The sequence below is a fragment of the Solea senegalensis genome, linkage group LG2 (assembly GCF_019176455.1).
Source record: "Solea senegalensis isolate Sse05_10M linkage group LG2, IFAPA_SoseM_1, whole genome shotgun sequence".
In the NCBI taxonomy this organism is placed as follows: domain Eukaryota; kingdom Metazoa; phylum Chordata; class Actinopteri; order Pleuronectiformes; family Soleidae; genus Solea; species Solea senegalensis.
The window spans coordinates 27,348,949-27,367,129 of NC_058022.1; the positions used below are offsets into that span (position 1 = coordinate 27,348,949).

Below are 18,181 nucleotides of genomic sequence, written 5' to 3' on the forward strand. Positions count from 1 at the left end.
CAGAATCAGCAACCGTATAACCGACTCATTTACATTTAGCAGACGCTTTTATCCAAAGCGATTTGCAAAAAAGGAATAAGCTATGAAGAAGTAGTCTTGGAAACAAATCCACGAAATAGGAACAGTGGACTGATAGAGGGTGAGGGTGCAGAGGTGGATCCAAGTGCAGAAGGAGAGGGGGGAGGGTAAGTGCTAGGGCAGAAGATGCTCTTGAAAACCCAGCTCTTCCAAGAGCTTTTACAAAACATATGGTTGCAGTGTTTTAAAAGTGTCAACATGAGATTTTTAAATTGTTAAAACAACTTAAATGTGACATACAACATTAAGTGTGACATAAAACTGCGTAGTATTGTACTTTTCTTTTGAAGACTTCCTTCCTTCCTTCCTTCCAGATGCTCTAACCTCTTCGCGGGCTTAGTGATGTGACCACACATGATTCAAGGATCATACAGACATATATTTATATGCACATGTGGTGTGGAGCTCCACAATGAGCGGGGATTTTTGTGTACAGCTGCTCTGTCTTTAAGTTTTATTTTACATCTTAAAGTAGATGCAGAAACAGGAAGTGATAGCTACTTTAACACACCTCAAAGAGCAAAGACTCTCACATTAATTACTTATCTTGTAATTATTCAACGCCCAAAATGCCACTTCACACTGCTGTGTTATTTAAATCTTAATATTAAGTAGCATGGGTTTTAATTGTACAATTAGTCCTTTCATATAATGAGTGAATCTTCTGGCTATGTATGACTGAACTACGTAGTTGAAGTTGTTTTTGAGAATAGACATGGTTTCAGCTCAATTTCACTCTAAGTAGTCGGTAGTCTTTATATCTGTGCACTCTGCTGGCTCACTTTGTCTTCCCATTCTCTTCAGTAACCATTGTCTGTCTTCCCATCTCCTTATCTCTATCGTAATCCAGCACATTGTCTGCCTGGACTACTTCTGACTCCACTCCTCCTTTAATTTCCCTTAGTCACAGAGCCTCTCTCTTTTTATTGTCTGTATCCAAATCCTTTTAAACCTTATTGACATAATGATTTCTGAGTTACTCGAATACAAGAAGAAAAACCCAATCAGGCCGCACATAAATAGAACAAATCAATGACAACCAGGAACACAGAAATATCAATTAATATTGAGGAACTACAGGTCACATTTATCCTCATATACTTTGAAGTCTTCTCACCGAAGCCACTTAACTTCTGGGCTGATGTCAATAAAGGTTTCCATTTCCAATTAGAAACGAGACTCGACTTTTAATTATGCCAAGATATCGTCTTGGATGGATTATATTATCATTGGTCACAATGGGATACAGAAAAAAACACTATTTGGTATCCACACACTGTCAAAATGAGCCCAACCACCACACAGACGATAACTTATGAACATCATGTCATCATGTAAACGCACACACTCACCCAGACAGCTTCGGCATCTTAGAGAAACCAAACATGTCCATGTGGTTTCACAGCAGAGCGCAACGTCCCACAGCTCAAGTCGTCCACATCAGCATGCTGATCCATATCCACATCCCTTCACATAGACACACATCCACTTTCAACCAGGATCCATATCAAGAGTCAACAAAAGCCTGAGTGATTTTGCAGTGTAGGAAAATAAACTCAGGCAGCAGCAGGTATCAGCCTTGTTGAATGTCCCGTCCAGTTTGTAGACAGTTCAATACCCTGTCTGTCCCACAAATGTCGTAGGTGATGACAGAGGGAGCGAGGGTCACCCTCCGCCTCTCTGCTGTCTCTCCACCTGGTTCACTCAGGCTGCAAACATGACCTCTGTGTGCGCTCTCAATCTCAGCGCACGGAGAAGTGCAGTGATCCTAACCGCGGTGAGCAAGGGAGAAGAGTAGACGAGGGAGGGGGGGGAGCAAGAGAGGATGGGACAGAGAGGGGAGGGACAGAGCGAGGGAATGACAGATGCTTTCTGGCTCCGGCGTTGCCCTCTGTTATTCAGGGCAGCAACTCTCTTTGCGAGGAAGAGAAGAGGATGAAGGGAGGATGCAGAGCAAGGATGGTTACAAGAGGAAATCAAAATGAAAGATGGAGGGGGGGAGGGTGAGTTAAAGTGCTTTGGCTGTAAAGAGGAAGAGAGAGAGACAGAAGTGGGGGTGGGGTGTGATGGCAGGGAAATGCTGACTCTGCAGAATGGGACGCTGATGAGAGCAAGACCCCGTCTCTCAGGGTTCCCCCCACCCTTTTGTTGGGCTTAAGTTAATGAGCTCACACACACTCACGCTCACCGTCCACTTCATTCAAATCCACCTGTTCAACCGCTCGTCTCGTCAGCCAATGACATGGCAGCATGGTCAACATGACCTGCTGAAGTCCAAATGCTGCCTCAGAATATAAAAAAAAGAAAAAGAAAATGAAATTTAAATGACTTGAATGTGGCATGATCCTCTGGAACGTTCACGCACATCCATCTCTAAGGTTTTAAGATAAATTATCCAGAGGAGAGTGACCAGACAGGTCCTAGATGATAGAAAGGTAACTCAAATAACCACTCATTTCAACCAAGGTATTTGGTCACACGGCAAAAGCAAAAGACCACTCCAGGTGAACACTCCTGCCACTTTATTACGCGTCCTGTGTCTCTAATAAAGTGGCCAGTGAGTGCACACACGGCAGCACGAGTTCACTGAACTCACCCCGAAGGAGTTTTTGTATCGGCTTGCATCATTTTTATGGCCGAGAATGAGACAAGCTCTCCTCTCATGAGCAGGAGAAAACAAATGCTGTCATAAACATTTAGTTACGCCGTATTTCAGACTTGTGAAGGGAAAAGAACATCCAATCATCAAACCCTGAGTCGCAGTCGTCAATGAGAGTCTGGATGTGTATATGTGTGAATGTGTGTGCGTGCATGCACAGATGGTGCCACAGAGGGGCCAAGGACAAAGTTGAACTGAATGCAAAACACCAGAGAGAGAAACATGAGCAATGAAGTACACATGTCTTTCATTACTCTAAGTGCCATTAGTTATTATACAAGCACAAGCTCATGAGCATCACAGTGAGGCTTTGTAGTGAGTTATTTGTTTCACCGGACATGTTGTCCCCAGTGTTCACAGGCATCTTAAATGACAATAACCACTAGATTGGATGCTGCAATTTCCTTAAATGTGTGATTCACAGTAGAGGGAAAGGCGTAATGTGAAATGGCACGTGAAATTAGAGAAACGGAAACAGATATTCCAACGATGAGTGCCAGGAGATGTAAGAATTTAAAAAAAAAAAAAAGTCATGCTGATGGTTTAGGACACCCTAATCACTATTTATGAGCATGAACATTTCTCCAGGGGGCAGCGCAAGGCTGCACACTTGATGACATTCAAAGTTTGGGTAGCTGTGACATTTTGTTTTTTTTATAGTGTGCTGAAGGTTTTTAAGACCGTACTCAAGACAACCATAATCACAGTGTCATGCCATGTCCGAAATGTTGACCCCCATTTACACCCATGTCGTTGTGGAGATGTGTGTTCAACACATCGCTCCAGGAGCATCGACGATACCAAATGTACCTTGGCATCCCGACATTACATTTTTTAGGGGTAAAGAGAAAACATAAACTCTCAAACATAAACTATTCATTTCAAATTGCATTCATGTATTTTATTCAGTGTAATGACATGTAAGATTCAATCATTCTATCATGGTTTCCTAGCCTGGTTGTTGTGGTAACATTATTAGAATTCCACGTACAAAACTTTCTTACCGGCCTTTTTAAATCAGTTTCCTTTCAAACATGGCTGTATAATTGTAATCAATTTGAATCGGAACCGTAAAACCAGTTTATATGCGCAGGTAAATCATGTAACGTAGTAGAAACGTAGGTTTTTGTGGACGATTTTCTGAGTGTCCTGTCTCTACCAGGAGCCGAAGTTTCCTACTTACATTTTAAAAACTATCTCCTACGGGGGTTATGATAAAACTCTCTTTGGCTCATTGCAAACATACATTGACACCTTCGTCATGTGTTTCCACGGTAACATTTAATCAGGTATTCTCCTCTCTCACGCGAGTTGTTTTTGTCGCTTTGATGCAACAACTCTCTGAAATCCCTCCACCAGGAAAACATGTGCATCCACACACATCAAAAGGGCTTTTGTGGGCAGCAGGATATAAAAGGCCTTGTTGCCCTCTGATAATTTCACTCTGATCTGATCACAAAGCCATCTCGGGACAATAACAAGACAAATGAATAGGGTCCTTCTGTCTAATAGTACATTCAATTTCCTGTCACAATTTATTACAGATGCTATGTTTGGGACACCGTGCATCACTGAGAGCTTTTGGAAGACGGTTTTCAGGAATTGATTCAGATGCACCTCTTAGGATGACGCAACTTTATTGGTGAATAAATAAATCAAATCTGGCAATCTTAAAATGTGATTCCTCTAGATTAATGGACATCTTTAAGCCAGTGCAGCCGCAGTAACAAAACAAAATAGCGAGAAATATTGTGCTGGACTTCAATCAATATTTTTGATATGAAACCATTTGACAGATGAGCACACATTTGGATTGGGGGCAACAAACTTAAAGTGCGGCACACTAAAAATAAGGCTTGCATGCATCTCCTGTTACTACTTGTTTGTAGCATTATCTGCATGTTCTGCAACATGTCAATGTCTTGTTGTCGCTGCAAGACATCTCCATCAAGTACTTCTCGATGTAGGAGAATGGCATCTATAGGCTGGACAGAATGAGTGGAGAAGTGGTCACTTCATTTAAAAATGACATGATAAGAAAGGGATGCAGCTTTCTATTGCAATGGAGTGGTGCCAAGAAGCTTAGAGGGGGGAGTGATGAAGAAGCGTGGGAGAGGAAATGGACTTTTGCCAAGGTCCACAAATTCCCATTTTATTATTATTACTCATTTTGATAAGGGATGCAAGATAGGACTTGTTTTTTTTAACAAGTCCACATTCTTAACTTGATGTACGTGATATCTGCTCGTAATAATCCTCCAGTGAACGTCCCACACTGCTCTCAAAAATGAAAGTTGAGCTCGACTTTTTGAATGAATGAGCGCACTGGGCCCCCAGACTGCAATATGAAACATAAACTGACAATACTGAAACAAAATGCGAGTAAAATAAAACATCCAAACTTGACAAGACACTTAATAATTGCAATGTCTCAGATGGATTAGGAGCAATCGTTTAAAAGTCAGCGGTGCAGACTCTGAGTCAAGTCAACGTCATTTTATGAGTCTGACTGGATCTGAAAGTGTCACTATCGAGTTGTGAGTCCAGATTTACTTCCAAATAGAGGCCCTTCTTTGACAGACAACATGCTTCATTCAAGCAGAGAGACAAACCCAGGGTTCAGTTCTGTAATGGAGATCTCAACGTAACTTGGAGCTTGCCCTTTCCCTTATTTGATCTGCTTTCATGAATCTGTTTTGTTTTGGTCTGATATGCTGATGCTCAACTGCGACTACTAGTGGGGCTAATGTTTTACATTTGTCAGCTTTAATTACCTTAATGGTCTCTGAAAGAGTCAAGCACAGAAAGGATTTTCTTCTTCTTTTTTTTTCGGGATAGAGTAAGAGAAGTAGTAAAGGCAAACAACAATGAGAACGAGGGAATCACAGAATAGGTAGCAACACCGCTGGCAATCTACTGCTGCTTTGTGTCCCACAGAGATAAGAGGAGAGAAGGCAGTCTCAAGCTTCTGTCTACTAATGAATAGCAATACAGCCCAAGGTCACTACTCATGTGTGCTGTCCGAGTAAGAGAGAGAGAGAGAAGGCATGTGCTCTGCATTATTACACACCACATTGGCATTCTGCACTCGCTCACCTTGTAGTCTCTGACGGTTGACACACATGTGGAGCTAATCATTAGCCTATCTGTGTGTGTGTGTGTCTGCAAAGGAACAGGAAATGGCACATCCACCACAATAACCATCATCATAACGGTGATGGGAGTTTCGCAAGAGAGCAAATGAAGCAGAAACACGAGGCAGACGCCAAAGGTGTCTTTGACCAAAGTGCCGGTGGTAGTTGCGCCTTTGTGGCGTTGTTGCAGTGAAGTGGTTGCAGCCTCACTTAATTTATCAACGCATTCAACTATGAAAAATAAATCCAAACACAGACAAAGCTTGTCGCTTGTTGCGTGTCTATCAGTCAGTCAGTCATCATCTACCGCTTTATCCTCCACCAGAGGGTCGCGGGGGGTGCTGTGCCAATCTCAGCACCCTGGACAGTTCGCCAGTCCATCGCAGGGCCACACACACAGCTAGAGACAAACAACCATTCACTCTCACACTCACTCCTATGGTCAACTTAGAGTGTACCTAATCCCCACATTGCATGTTTTTGGACTGTGGGAGGAAGCCGGAGAACCCGGAGAGAACCACGCACACATGAGGAGAACATACAAACTCCATGCAGAAAGGCCCTTGTTCCAACCGGGGCTCGAACCCGGGTCTTGTCGCTGCAAGGCGAGAGTGCTAACCACTACTCCACTGTGTGGCCCGCTTGTTGCGTGTGTGTAACAAAAATGAAAACTTGCCATTTCTGGCTGATCAGTTTGCTCTAACCCTCAAAAAGCCACATAGGTGATATATTTAAATCTTGGTGTGACGGGGACGCAGTGCATTCACGCTGCAAAGGCGTGGCTAACTGTCCTATAGCAATTCTGATCATGAGGCATTGTTTCTTTAAGGAGTTGAGCCCTTGATGAATTTGAGCCTCAGTGTGACGGTGTTTGTACACACACAGTAAATCACTGTCACCTCTGCAACAGCCATTTACAATCTCTCACTCCCTCCGCCCACCGTACCAGCGTAAGCAGCACACAGTGGTGACTTGACTCTCAATGGCTTTGCCAATTACGCTTGATAGGAAAGGTTAAACACTACAACTAGAACATATTAATTAAAAAGTGTGATGTGTTCATACTGCCACAGGGAGGAGGGCCGAGTGGATCAAACACTGGACTCACAGTGGTTTGCATCCCAAAGCAAAACTTTCATTGTCTTGTTTAAAGCTGAATCAAAGGGTGGAAAAAAGGAACGTTTTGAAATGTAACTCCTGTCAAAAAGGTTTTGTGAGTGCAGTCAGACTTTAGAAATAAGGAGGCAGTAATGCAACATAACGGATGCCAGCACGCTGTAAAATACCAAGCACCAAACCAAAAAAATCCGTCACACCTCCAAAGAGAAAGTATGCTCTCAGTACACACTAAATTGTTTGCTGCTTGAATGAATTATGGGTCATCATTTTCTCTCTTTCTTTCTAATTTCTGTGTCCTCTGCTATAGGAGATCAGACAATTCCTTTCATTGATATTTAGAGAATTTTATCAGGCACTGAAACACTGACAAAAGCAAAATAGACTGTTTTAGCAATAGTCGGCTCTACTCGAGTACTAGTTTGGTATCAGGCACGCCACTTCCCATTATTTCATAATAATTGTTAATTTCACCTCCTCAACGTACGCGACACACACTCACAAACGAGTGACGAGCAAAGCAGTTCTTTTCAGTGCAAATGAATCATTAGAATCAGTTCATTAAACAGATTTGTTCACCGAATCTTTCAGCACAGACTCCATCTGACAGTCACTGAACTAAAATATGGCTGATCAAGCTGAGATTGGGCTCACGATTACCGGCTTTCAGCAGTGCTGTTGCAACATACGCCAGATTCCTCTGTTAAATATTGAGATTTTAGAAATTCCCATGCTAAATGTTGGAGATTAACCCATGTTGTCAGGATTTTAAGACTTTTTAACTGATTTACAGTTTTTGATTTACAGGCATTGTTCAGTCTTCCAGTGACGACCCTCCCTGACCAATCAGTGGCCGGCAGTCTGTTGACGTCAGTGTCGGCTCGGCTCGCTTGGAACCTCGCCAGACCAGGTACCAAAAAAAGCACCAGGTACTGTCGCTAATGGAAAAGCGAAGAAGAAAAAGCAAATACAAAGTGCTATTTCCCTGCAGAATCTGTAACACAACCAAATACTTCAGTACATTAAACATATGGTCACTATTACCAGAGGTACTAGCAGAATTTGTATTCTATGTCAATTAAAATAAAACAGATTTGTAGCATTTGAAGTCAGTAGAAATAAATTCTGTGCTTCTATATTTCCTTTTTATTTGACTTCTCCCACAGTTACAGTTCAAAATCTAATACTGTATTTATATTTTAGCAGTAAAATGTCACTACTTTCATCTCTCCAGGAGTCGTTTCTGGGCCATCACGGTCCTACATGCGAGAAAGTGGATGGCATCCTTCACACAAAACCTCATAACCTCAACCTAAACCTAGTTTAACCCTAACACTAACCCTAAAACCAGCTCTTAATCCTCAAAAAGCCTGTTAAATTAGTTTGGAGCGGCTAAAATGTCCTCACAAGGTCAAAATATCCCCACAAAGATAGGCTTGCTTGACAATTGGTCCACACACATGCACACACCAACTTTATGTGACTCGTCTAAACAATGAGATCATAGAAATTCATTCCCTCACCCCCATTTAATCCAGCCTGCAATCTCTCGCGTTCTCTCGCTCTCTCTTCCTTATGACACAGGAATAATCTGATAGGGCGGGCAGGCAACACTGGAGGGAGGGAGCGGCGAGGGAAAGATGAAGGGATGGTGTGAAAGAATGGATAAATTGTTGATTCAACATGGTGGGAAGGAGGGACGTGTACGTACAGGGGGAGAGGAGGAAGACGGTGTGAGGGGGAGGTGGAGAGGAAGAGAAAGGTCAAGGAGGATGAATGGAGGAAGGGAGCGATGGGTACGCGTTGTCGGCTGAAGGGTCTGATGTGGGTGTTAAAGACTGGAATGAAGGATGAATGAAAGAGCTGGGAAAAGAGGATACAGAGGGATTATGTGACGAGAAGCGGACGTGAGACAAAGAAGAGAGAAGTGTGCAGTGTGCATCATTTATGAACACAATGGAATTTTATTTATAATCAAGTCGTGGCTTTTGTTTTGTAATTTTAAACAAGGTGGTGTTTCGGATGACCTCAAACCTGTTTATACACCACCCAAATACATCAGCTCATACATCATTGAGCTTAATTAATATTACAAAAGAATGTTTTAAGATTCAGGGATAGGATGCACTGTTTTTAAAATCAGCTACAAATCAAATTTCAATTGAAACTTTTGCCGTTTCCAGTATCAACTGGTGACAATTTCCATGTTATCTCAACATATTTCAAATGATTTGGTTGTTATCGTTGTGCATTTTGGAACATTTTCTATCCATACATATATATATTTCCAAAACTTCCTCATGATCATTTCCAGTAAAAGTTTTTCCACGGGTCCATTAACAACACTAACAACTTGTCTGTGCTGCACCAGCCATTTGTGATGCATTAAACCCGTCGACTTCTTCCACGTGGGTTTGAACAAATAATGCATTATTTCGGCTCAGGCCTGTTTGGTTCTTGCCTTTCCTCCCACTGTCAGCTTACTAAACATGCCTCTTCAATAATGTACCTTGTCGCAGACACTTCGGAGATAAGGAAGAATAGGAAACGACAAACTATTTGTCACCTTGCAGTGTAGTAGCTGCTCTCTCTCTCTCTCTCTCTCTCTCTCGCAGGCAAATATGACTTATGTGGTTCTCACACCCATTTTCCCATCATGCCTGCCGTGCGACTAAATGCTATAAGCTATTCTTCAAGTCCAGCATGGCATTTAATTAATGCTGAAGAGAATTAAGGGCCACGTCTCTTTAGGCAACCAGCGATATTTGGCAGAATCTGCCCAAACACAGTCACATGCACTCAGACATAAACAAGTATATAATTATTTAAGTTCTCATGTTGATGTCATGTTGAAACAAAGGACTATTTTGGGGGCATAAGTGTATCTATGAAGCTATATATATATATATCACTGAAACGTCAAATGTCGACATTCTTTAAAAATCAAGTCGGTGGAAGTGGAAGAAGCGGCAAAACGTGGCTTTGAACAGTTGCTCCATGAACCGAACTCACCCCAGCCGGCTCTGTCTAACTTCTATCTGTTCCTCCACACTGAAATTGTCAGAGTCATGATGAAGTCATCCATGCAGTTGAGGAGATCCTGCAGGCTTTAGATGTGACCTTCTTTTGCAAAGGGGTAGCACATCTTGAATGTCAGTGCACTGCGTATTAAAGGAGACTGTTAAGAAAATAAAGTAAGAACACTTTATTAAAATACCCTCATAAGTTTATCTCAATAAAAATATCCTTACTATTTCCCTGCAGAATAATACAGTGGCAGAACATTACGGTCCATGGCAACAGTGAAATGAAAGCTTAATCAAATGGAAAATGAAAGAAATGTTTCAATGAGTGATTTCCAAGTAAAATTGCTTTTGTGTTTTAAAAAACCTCCTGCTCAGTGAATTTAAACACTAAACAGGCAAATAGACTGATAATGTGCGACAGCACAAAAACCTCAGGGCTTCTGGCTCGGGCAGTGGTCCCAGTGTGGCTGAACATAACCGGGGCAGTGGGCAGAGTTCCCAGAGACGAGCCGGAAAACAAACAAAACGTCAGTCAGAATAATGCTGGAAGTGCTCTGGGCAAAAGAGGAAGCAGTAAATAAGAGTTTATCCTGAAACAGACGCTGAGAAGTGGCATTGTGGGATTGTTTGTGTGGCACTTTTAAACATATTTCACTGAAGTGGGTTTGGAGTGGCGAAACGGGAACAGCATTACGGTATAATAGTTATAATAGCGAGGCAGTTCTTTGTGTCAAATCTTAGTGGCTATAAAGTCTACAACTCCTGCAATAGCTTTACCAAATATTTGCTTTTGCAAATCTGAACATGTATTACCAAACACTGACATAATCTTTCATAAAGCAGTAGGAGGTGCCAAAAAGCCCATCACATAACGGTGAATCTAGGGCTCTAATATTGTGCAAATCTCGGGGTGTGAGTCTCTGTGAACCTCTAAAATTCATATTGATTCTTTCCGCTAACTGATTCTGATTTAAAATCAATGCCCCGGGTTAAAGTATACTGCTTTTCATTAGTTCAATGAACTGCATTATGAAGCAGGGTCACCATGGAGGTCACTGACAAGTAGGTTAATGTGACGTGTCCAAGTGAAATTCGGGTGTAAGGTTTTTTTTCACAGCATAACAAAATATAACAAAAAATCAAAACAAATATGAATCCAAATTTAATTTCCCCTTATTCTTGGGCATGGATTTCGCATCTTCATTGGTCTCATGAAGCAATTCTGATGATTATAACGGTCTTTCAGGCACTACATCATCAACTTTCCAGGTCAATCAATACAATTAGTCACATAAACATGAATTTTAATTAAACAAACAAAAAAAAAAGGGCTTTAAATGTTCCATCCCCTGAAACAAAAATAATACTAGCAAATCACAGTTTGAAATAACACAATTGGTAAATCTCATGGGCTGCAATTCAATTCCTCTGCTTTTAATTGTTTCTTCTTCTGTGGAAATTTAAAACTGTAAAAAAAAAAACATTTTAAATCGACTACACAGTAAATATTGACTTATATTAAATTACATTACAAATCACATTGAAGTTGTAAAAACATTTTTCCCCTAGATCGTTCAGCCCAAGGACTTTGTGTGCATGTTTTCCTAACTTAATGCCCATTTTATAGTCTCCAGAGAGTGAAACCCTCTATTCAGCTGAGATAATAAAAAGACATTACATATTTGCTCTGAATTAATGGACTTGAAAGTCTCAATGGATATTTCACAAAAAAGAAAAGTTGACCCACACATCATCTAACCGCTTTATCCTCCACCAGAGGGTCGCGGGGGGTGCTGTGCCAATCTCAGCTACATCGGGCGATAGGCGGGGTACACCCTGGACAGTTCGCCAGTCCATCGCAGGGCCACACACAGCTAGAGACAAACAACCATTCACTCTCACACTCACTCCTACGGTCAATTTAGAGTGTCCAATTTTCCGTAATCCCCACTGTTTGAGGGCTGAGCCTCAAGATGAAGGATTGCTGGTTGAGGCGGTGGATAATGGACTATGATTCCGATTAGAGAATCAAGGCACTTGGACAGAGAGATTTTCTTTTCTTCCTTTAATGAAGATTGTTGAACAGCAACATGTAGTGTGTATGTAGTTTGTGTGTATATATGTGTGTATACGTGTGTGTGCATGTGTGTGTATAAGTGTGGTCTGAAATCAGAGAAAAACAATAACGTGTCACAAAATGCTCAGAATATTATTCAGGAACTTACATCAATAAACGATTCTTAACAGCTGCAAATTGCTGCATAAGTATAGCATAACAACAGACATGTATTATCTGAATATTTGAACATGTAAACGTCTTTACTAAAGCATAGTCACAAACACAATGAACTCAGTTGCAATATCGATGCAAGCAAGGGCAAAGCTAACCGCTACTGAGACACAAGCCATTTATCCACTCAAGCTCACACAATATGTTCCATGCAACACAAACAGGAATAGTGATCAAATATCCACAACTAGTAAGCAGAACACACTTACATTTCCTCAAGAACGCACACATAATGTTGGAAACGCACAGAAAGTCTATGCAGCTTCACGCAGTCTGGTCTGCTGCTTGTCAGTGTGACTGGGCATGTCCTGACGTGTTCAGACCGTGCTACTGCCTTTGACCAGTAGATGGTGCTTTACCTTTAGGGCTTTCTCACACCCACATTGCATGTTTTTGGACTGTGGGAGGAAGCCGGAGAACCCGGAGAGAACCCACGCACACACGGGGAGAACATGCAAACTCCATGCAGAAAGGCCCTTGTTCCAACCGGGGCTCGAACCCGGGTCTTCTCGCTGCAAGGCGAGAGTGCTAACCGACCCACATAGTATTTTTTTAAATTCATTCATGTTTCATTTTATAGTTTTCAGGTCGTAAAAGGTCATACAGTAAATGATGCTACGCTATCGGTGTCGTCTTGACAAAGAATAGTGACAGACAACATAACAATCCAGATCTTCACCTCGAAATATAATGTGCAGTCAGTGGTGTAAGGGTTTTTAATCAGTGGTAGTTCCAGACACGCAGAGATAAGGAGATAAATCGTGTGATAACGCAACAGAATGTAAACGTTCATAACTGCCGGGCCCGCAGCAGCGCAGCCACATGTGCGTTTAGTCATTAAGGGATTGCAGCGAGACGTATTGGCTCATTATGTGACATTTATAAAAGACCTCGGAGAGTTTGCAAACAGACGACAGCTTTGCACTGCAAATCCCTGCGCATCTCATCCACGCACTATAACTCACAGTATGGCTATCATGTGTGTGTGTGTCTTTGACACGTGGTAGTCCCAGAGAGATTATCACACTCTGCTTCCATTACATCCTAAATGAACAACTCCAGCACAAAAAATAAAATAACCCACAGAGAATAACAAACACAAACAATCCGCTGATGTCTTGTCGATACCTGACACGCAGACATACACACTGGAGTAGCAATGGGTTATTGATGGTTCTACATAGCTGATCCTTGCTGTCGTCAGCTTTTCCCCGTGGTGCTCTATCTTAATAATAGGCCCGGGATACAGACACACATGTCAGCATAGCTGCAGCGGCACAGTAAATACACTTTGTGCACAACGGCGCTTGGCTTTTCATCATGGATCTGAGGTTATATGTCTTATTCAATTCAATATACAAGCAAATGCACAGGGTAATGAAAAGATAACCAACAAGGCAACACCAACAATAGGACTCCATCAAAAAGATCATGACTGTACACGGCCACATTACTGACCAATGTCATTAGCTCCTCACAACACAATGGAGTCAAAATACAGACAAACAAACTAACAAAATATATAAATATATAAAGGAAATATGTCGCAACGTTCGCTGAATTCTCTGACAATTTCAAATCAGTGGCAGAAACAGCTGTTTTTTGGAGTGGGTGATTTTCACTGTGGCGTTTCTGCAGCCAAAACCAGAGGTTTACATGAATCTCCACGTGAAGACAATGAGCAGAACAAGTTCACTTTTGTACACAGAGCCAAGTTATGCTTTTACTAGTCATAAAAAGTTGGCTATACCACGTAATCTAATTGCCTGCTATGTAAAAGCCCAATAAGAACTACAGAGAGGTGGTTTAGGCTCACTTTCATTAGTAAACAAACATCAGTTCTCATTTTCATTCATGATTTCCAGGTCTTACACCTTGGCATATGTATTGATATGATTCTTTCTTCTTTGGTAAGCATCTTTCAGTAGAAAGAGGGAGAAAAGCACAGCAGGTTGACTTGATTTCACTTGTCTCATTCCTTCTGCAGCTGCTAAGTCGACATTCAAATATGTGGGTGATCAATGTTTTTAAAAAAAAAACCGAGGGACAGCAGGTCTGTGTCTGTCTGTCTGTCTGTCTGATACAGCAGTGCTCAGACTTTGAATCAAATTTCATTTGTCCTCTTTGATGGCCGTTGACCTCTCACCTCGTAGCTGTAATCCTTCAACAATGATGCTGCTATGTGGCACTTCCTCAGTCGCACACTCCACTGCTGACTGCAGGGATTTGTGCTGATGTAGAAAAAAATTAAAGCAATTTCATGTATTTCTTCGCAAGTATTTACAACTCTTTTTCTTTTCAATATCCACTCAGCTATCATGATATAAAAACAACTCAATCCTGACCAGAGCTGCAGTTACTCATTGCAGTAAGTTGCACATACAGCCTTTATTTTGTTTATGCACGGAGCGGGAATGCATGCATACAAACGCATGTGCAAAATAATAAACATTTACGAGACGCACACACACGTCCACACTTCCCAGCAGCCAGCTATAGCTAAACCCCTTCAATCCATGATGTAATCTCTAAGTGTGTTCAGTAATTACAAGGTCCTGGGTTCCTCTGCTGCTTGGAGCCACCTCAGCCTTATGTAACGGACAACTCACATGCCATCAATTCACTGAGCGAGATTACAATATGGCTCCCCTAATGCCCACAGCAAGACGGAGGAGAATTACATCCAGCAGCTTCACAAAGGCCACTGTGTGCAGACAGATCGGGGAAAACCTCAAGGATAAGTAGTAGAGTGGGAGTCGGTGATTCAATTAGGTGCATTGCGAGGTCATTAAGACATCGATAAATGATTATGTAATAGATAAATAAAGATAATCACAATGAAGCGAGTCAATATCCCGCCATTATATTTCAGTTCATGTTGAATGAAGATAAAGGCTGTGGTGTAAATCTGTGAAAATAGTTTTTAATAAACGCCACAATGCTGTATTTCCAACAAATATATGAAATAAGTTGCACTGGGCAAAAGAAGCTGAAAAAATGTGTTTCAACAAGATAACTTTCATACATTACATGAGCAATATTGATGCAATATAGCACTGACATGATGTAATCCATCTTGAAAACAATACTTTTACTTGTGATGGAGTGTTGTTATTGCTTAGTGAATGTAGTATATACCTCTTCCTCTACTACAGTGTAAATATTATTAATCTAAATGGGCAAACTCGTTTTTTAAATCTGTGCTTCAAATCTTTTATCATATATTATTATTTCCATATCTAAACGACATTTTACATTTCTATATTTTATCATTTAGACATTTTAAACTTCAATGTGTGTTTGTCGTATCACTCTTGTTTTGAAAGGTGCTATGTAAATAAAGTTATCAACACAATTCAAAGTGGCATTGTTAGACAAGAGTGTAAAAGCTAACTTCACCTACAACGACAAAAACGTACAAGGAGGACATCTTAAATTATAATAAATCTGTGACAATGTACTAGAGGCCCACAACCAACCAACAGTCTCCAGCTTCAGCAACAAAACCCTCTGTGAAAGAGATTTAACGCTGATTAGTAAAAGTGCTAAAAATGCATCTTCATGCAACTCAGAAAATCCGACTTTCCAAAATAATCCCGACACGGCGACAACACAGACTCTAGGCCACAGCAGATAAACAACAGGAAGCGTCAAGGGAGAGCAGAACTCACTGCAGAGAGGTTAATGTCCTTGGTTCATCTTCATCATCGCAGGGCTCCATCCTGTCAGCACAGGACAGATGAAGGGATGGATGGGTGGAGAGAGTGGGATGGTCGTCCTGGCTCCACTCACCACCAAAAGGCTCAGAAAGAGCTCCTGTTCTGCTCCCGCACCCCAGCGCCTCTACTGAATCTCTTAAAAAAGAAAAACTCCCAAAATTAAATTTTCTATCTGTGTGTGTGTCCCTGTGTGTGTGTGTGTTTTTTTTTTTTCTTCTTCGCTTGGCGCCAAATGTTCCAGCTTAGTAACGCTGTGCAGCACCACTGGTGATGGATTTAGCCAAGGCATGTGGGCCAGCAGGGATAAACTCCATTTACACACACACACACACACGGATGGACGCTGGCTGACACACGCATGCACAGTGACATGCAGTGTGACATCGCTGGGCAAAATGTTGGGGAAAAACCTCCCCCACACGACTTCATTGGAGAGATGACAAGATGGTGTGATACACTATTCCCAACACAACACACACAGGCGGCAACTGTAGCATTGTGTGTGTCTGTGTGTGTGTGTGTACACACAGAAGCCACAGAGGGAGAATGTGAGTGTATGTGTGTGACAAACTAGTTCAGTGTTTCCAGAACTTTTTTTTGAGGGGGGGCACTTCCTAAAGATGGCAAACTCTCTGATACGTGTATCCCAGGAAGTAGGAAAAGTAGGTAGGAAGTAAAGGAGGTTAGGGTTATGGTCTCAATTTCTACTTTCAGGTCTTCTTTGATTGAACACGGTGTCCATTTATGTTGCCATTAAGATAAATAAATGATAACGTATGAGTGGAAACAAGTGGGATTGTAGTTAGTATAGGAGTACTGTATATTCACACTTGCAATACTCTCATTGTGAGAATCGCACTGTGACTTTATCGTCAATAAAAAATAAATGAAGTCAATTTGTGCGTAAAACATTTCTGTTTTAATTAGCTTTTCTGTAAAATCTCATATTATTTTGAAAGGGTAAATCAGCCGTTTTCAAGATTTATATCATCACAAACGTTGTTTTTATCCATGCGATTAAATTAATCTTAAGTAAAAAGGTTGGAGAGATTTTAAAAAATGTATTAAAGTGGTTTAACATAAATATCACGGGACCCAGTCTCTGGGGGTGACCGAACTTGTTCACGCATGGGTGAACGTAAGAATCGATGTTTGTGAGGCAATATGAGAAGGCAGAGGGTCAACCGAGCCTGAGGGCAAGAGGCAAGACAACTAATACAACAATCATGTATGAAAATACGATAAAAAGTACACCACATAATAGTGCACTCGTTGCTATTTTGACCCTTTATTGTTTTATCGTGAATTTGAATTTAGGGGGGTATCATGTAAGTATGTTGTCTAGCTCGCCAACATGCAGTCCTAGTGATTTATTGTACATCAGATATTTCTAATGATTCTTATTTTACTTTAAAATGTACACTTACAAAGTCATATCTTTGATGTTAAAAAGCTGTGTGTGATACCAAATGTAGTATAAAGTGATGCCAGTGTGTTTCAGAGCCCTTGTGTGGTGAGGAAAATCGTGACATTCTATTTTCTATTTAGATATTTCTGTTTATCTATTTTCTTAAAACAATAGAGAGAAAAGAAAACCGTTCTCCATACATATATATGTATAATTTGTATTGTATGCTGTGGGTGGGTATTTGTCCTTAAAACAAAGTTGTGCTTGCATTATTTCCTGTGGACTAACTCAATAAACCATCTGTGACAGAAGGAAATGCTTTGATACCGAGCTCATACTCTGTGGAACAATGCACTTCAGGACATGTAGCTGGCTGCTGAGACGCGCCGCCTGTATAATGGCGCCGCAGATTTATCCCCGCGCGGTGTGACGCCCTCTGTAGTCACCCTCTGTGGGTGAATACATCACTCTTTGACAGCCGGGTTTGGTTTCTATAAGTTGCAACATCAGGTTCATTGTGCTGCAAAAGAATGCAAATCGTTGTTTCCACACTGACAAATGACCATCAAAGGTAAATGGCGCAGCTTGAGCTGCCTTTTACTAATTTTACTAATTTTAGCAGAGCAAATCATTGTTTTATTTTGAAATGATATATATTAACTAGAAACTCTTTCAGTGTTTTGTGCAGATACATGTGCCATTCCACTTCAGCAGATGGCCAGTCAAATTTACTACCTCTGAGATGCCACCT

The 18,181-nt window shown here is 41.3% G+C and overlaps 1 protein-coding gene and 1 long non-coding RNA gene across 4 annotated transcripts in view; both read right to left on the reverse strand.

Moving 5' to 3' along the window:
- Nucleotides 1–18,181, reverse strand: part of LOC122786037 (FERM and PDZ domain-containing protein 4-like) — a 58,196-nt gene that overhangs the window by 33,328 nt on the left and 6,687 nt on the right. The window contains exon 1 of one of the 3 annotated variants that reach the window (XM_044052055.1): nt 15,975–16,163. The exons of 1 other annotated variant lie outside the window; for it this stretch is intronic. In XM_044052055.1, coding sequence (XP_043907990.1) covers nt 15,975–16,024 — 50 coding nt within the window. In that variant the 5' untranslated portion in view covers nt 16,025–16,163. Of the gene's footprint in view, nt 1–1,430; nt 1,841–15,974; nt 16,164–18,181 lie in introns of those variants that run through there. One more of the 3 variants, XM_044052064.1, reaches the window with a different exon arrangement.
- LOC122786065 lies at nt 12,064–12,679 on the reverse strand. The gene is made up of 2 exons (XR_006362400.1): nt 12,513–12,679; nt 12,064–12,176 (listed from the first exon to the last, which is right to left on the reverse strand). It is a non-coding gene; the product is annotated as an uncharacterized LOC122786065 (long non-coding RNA).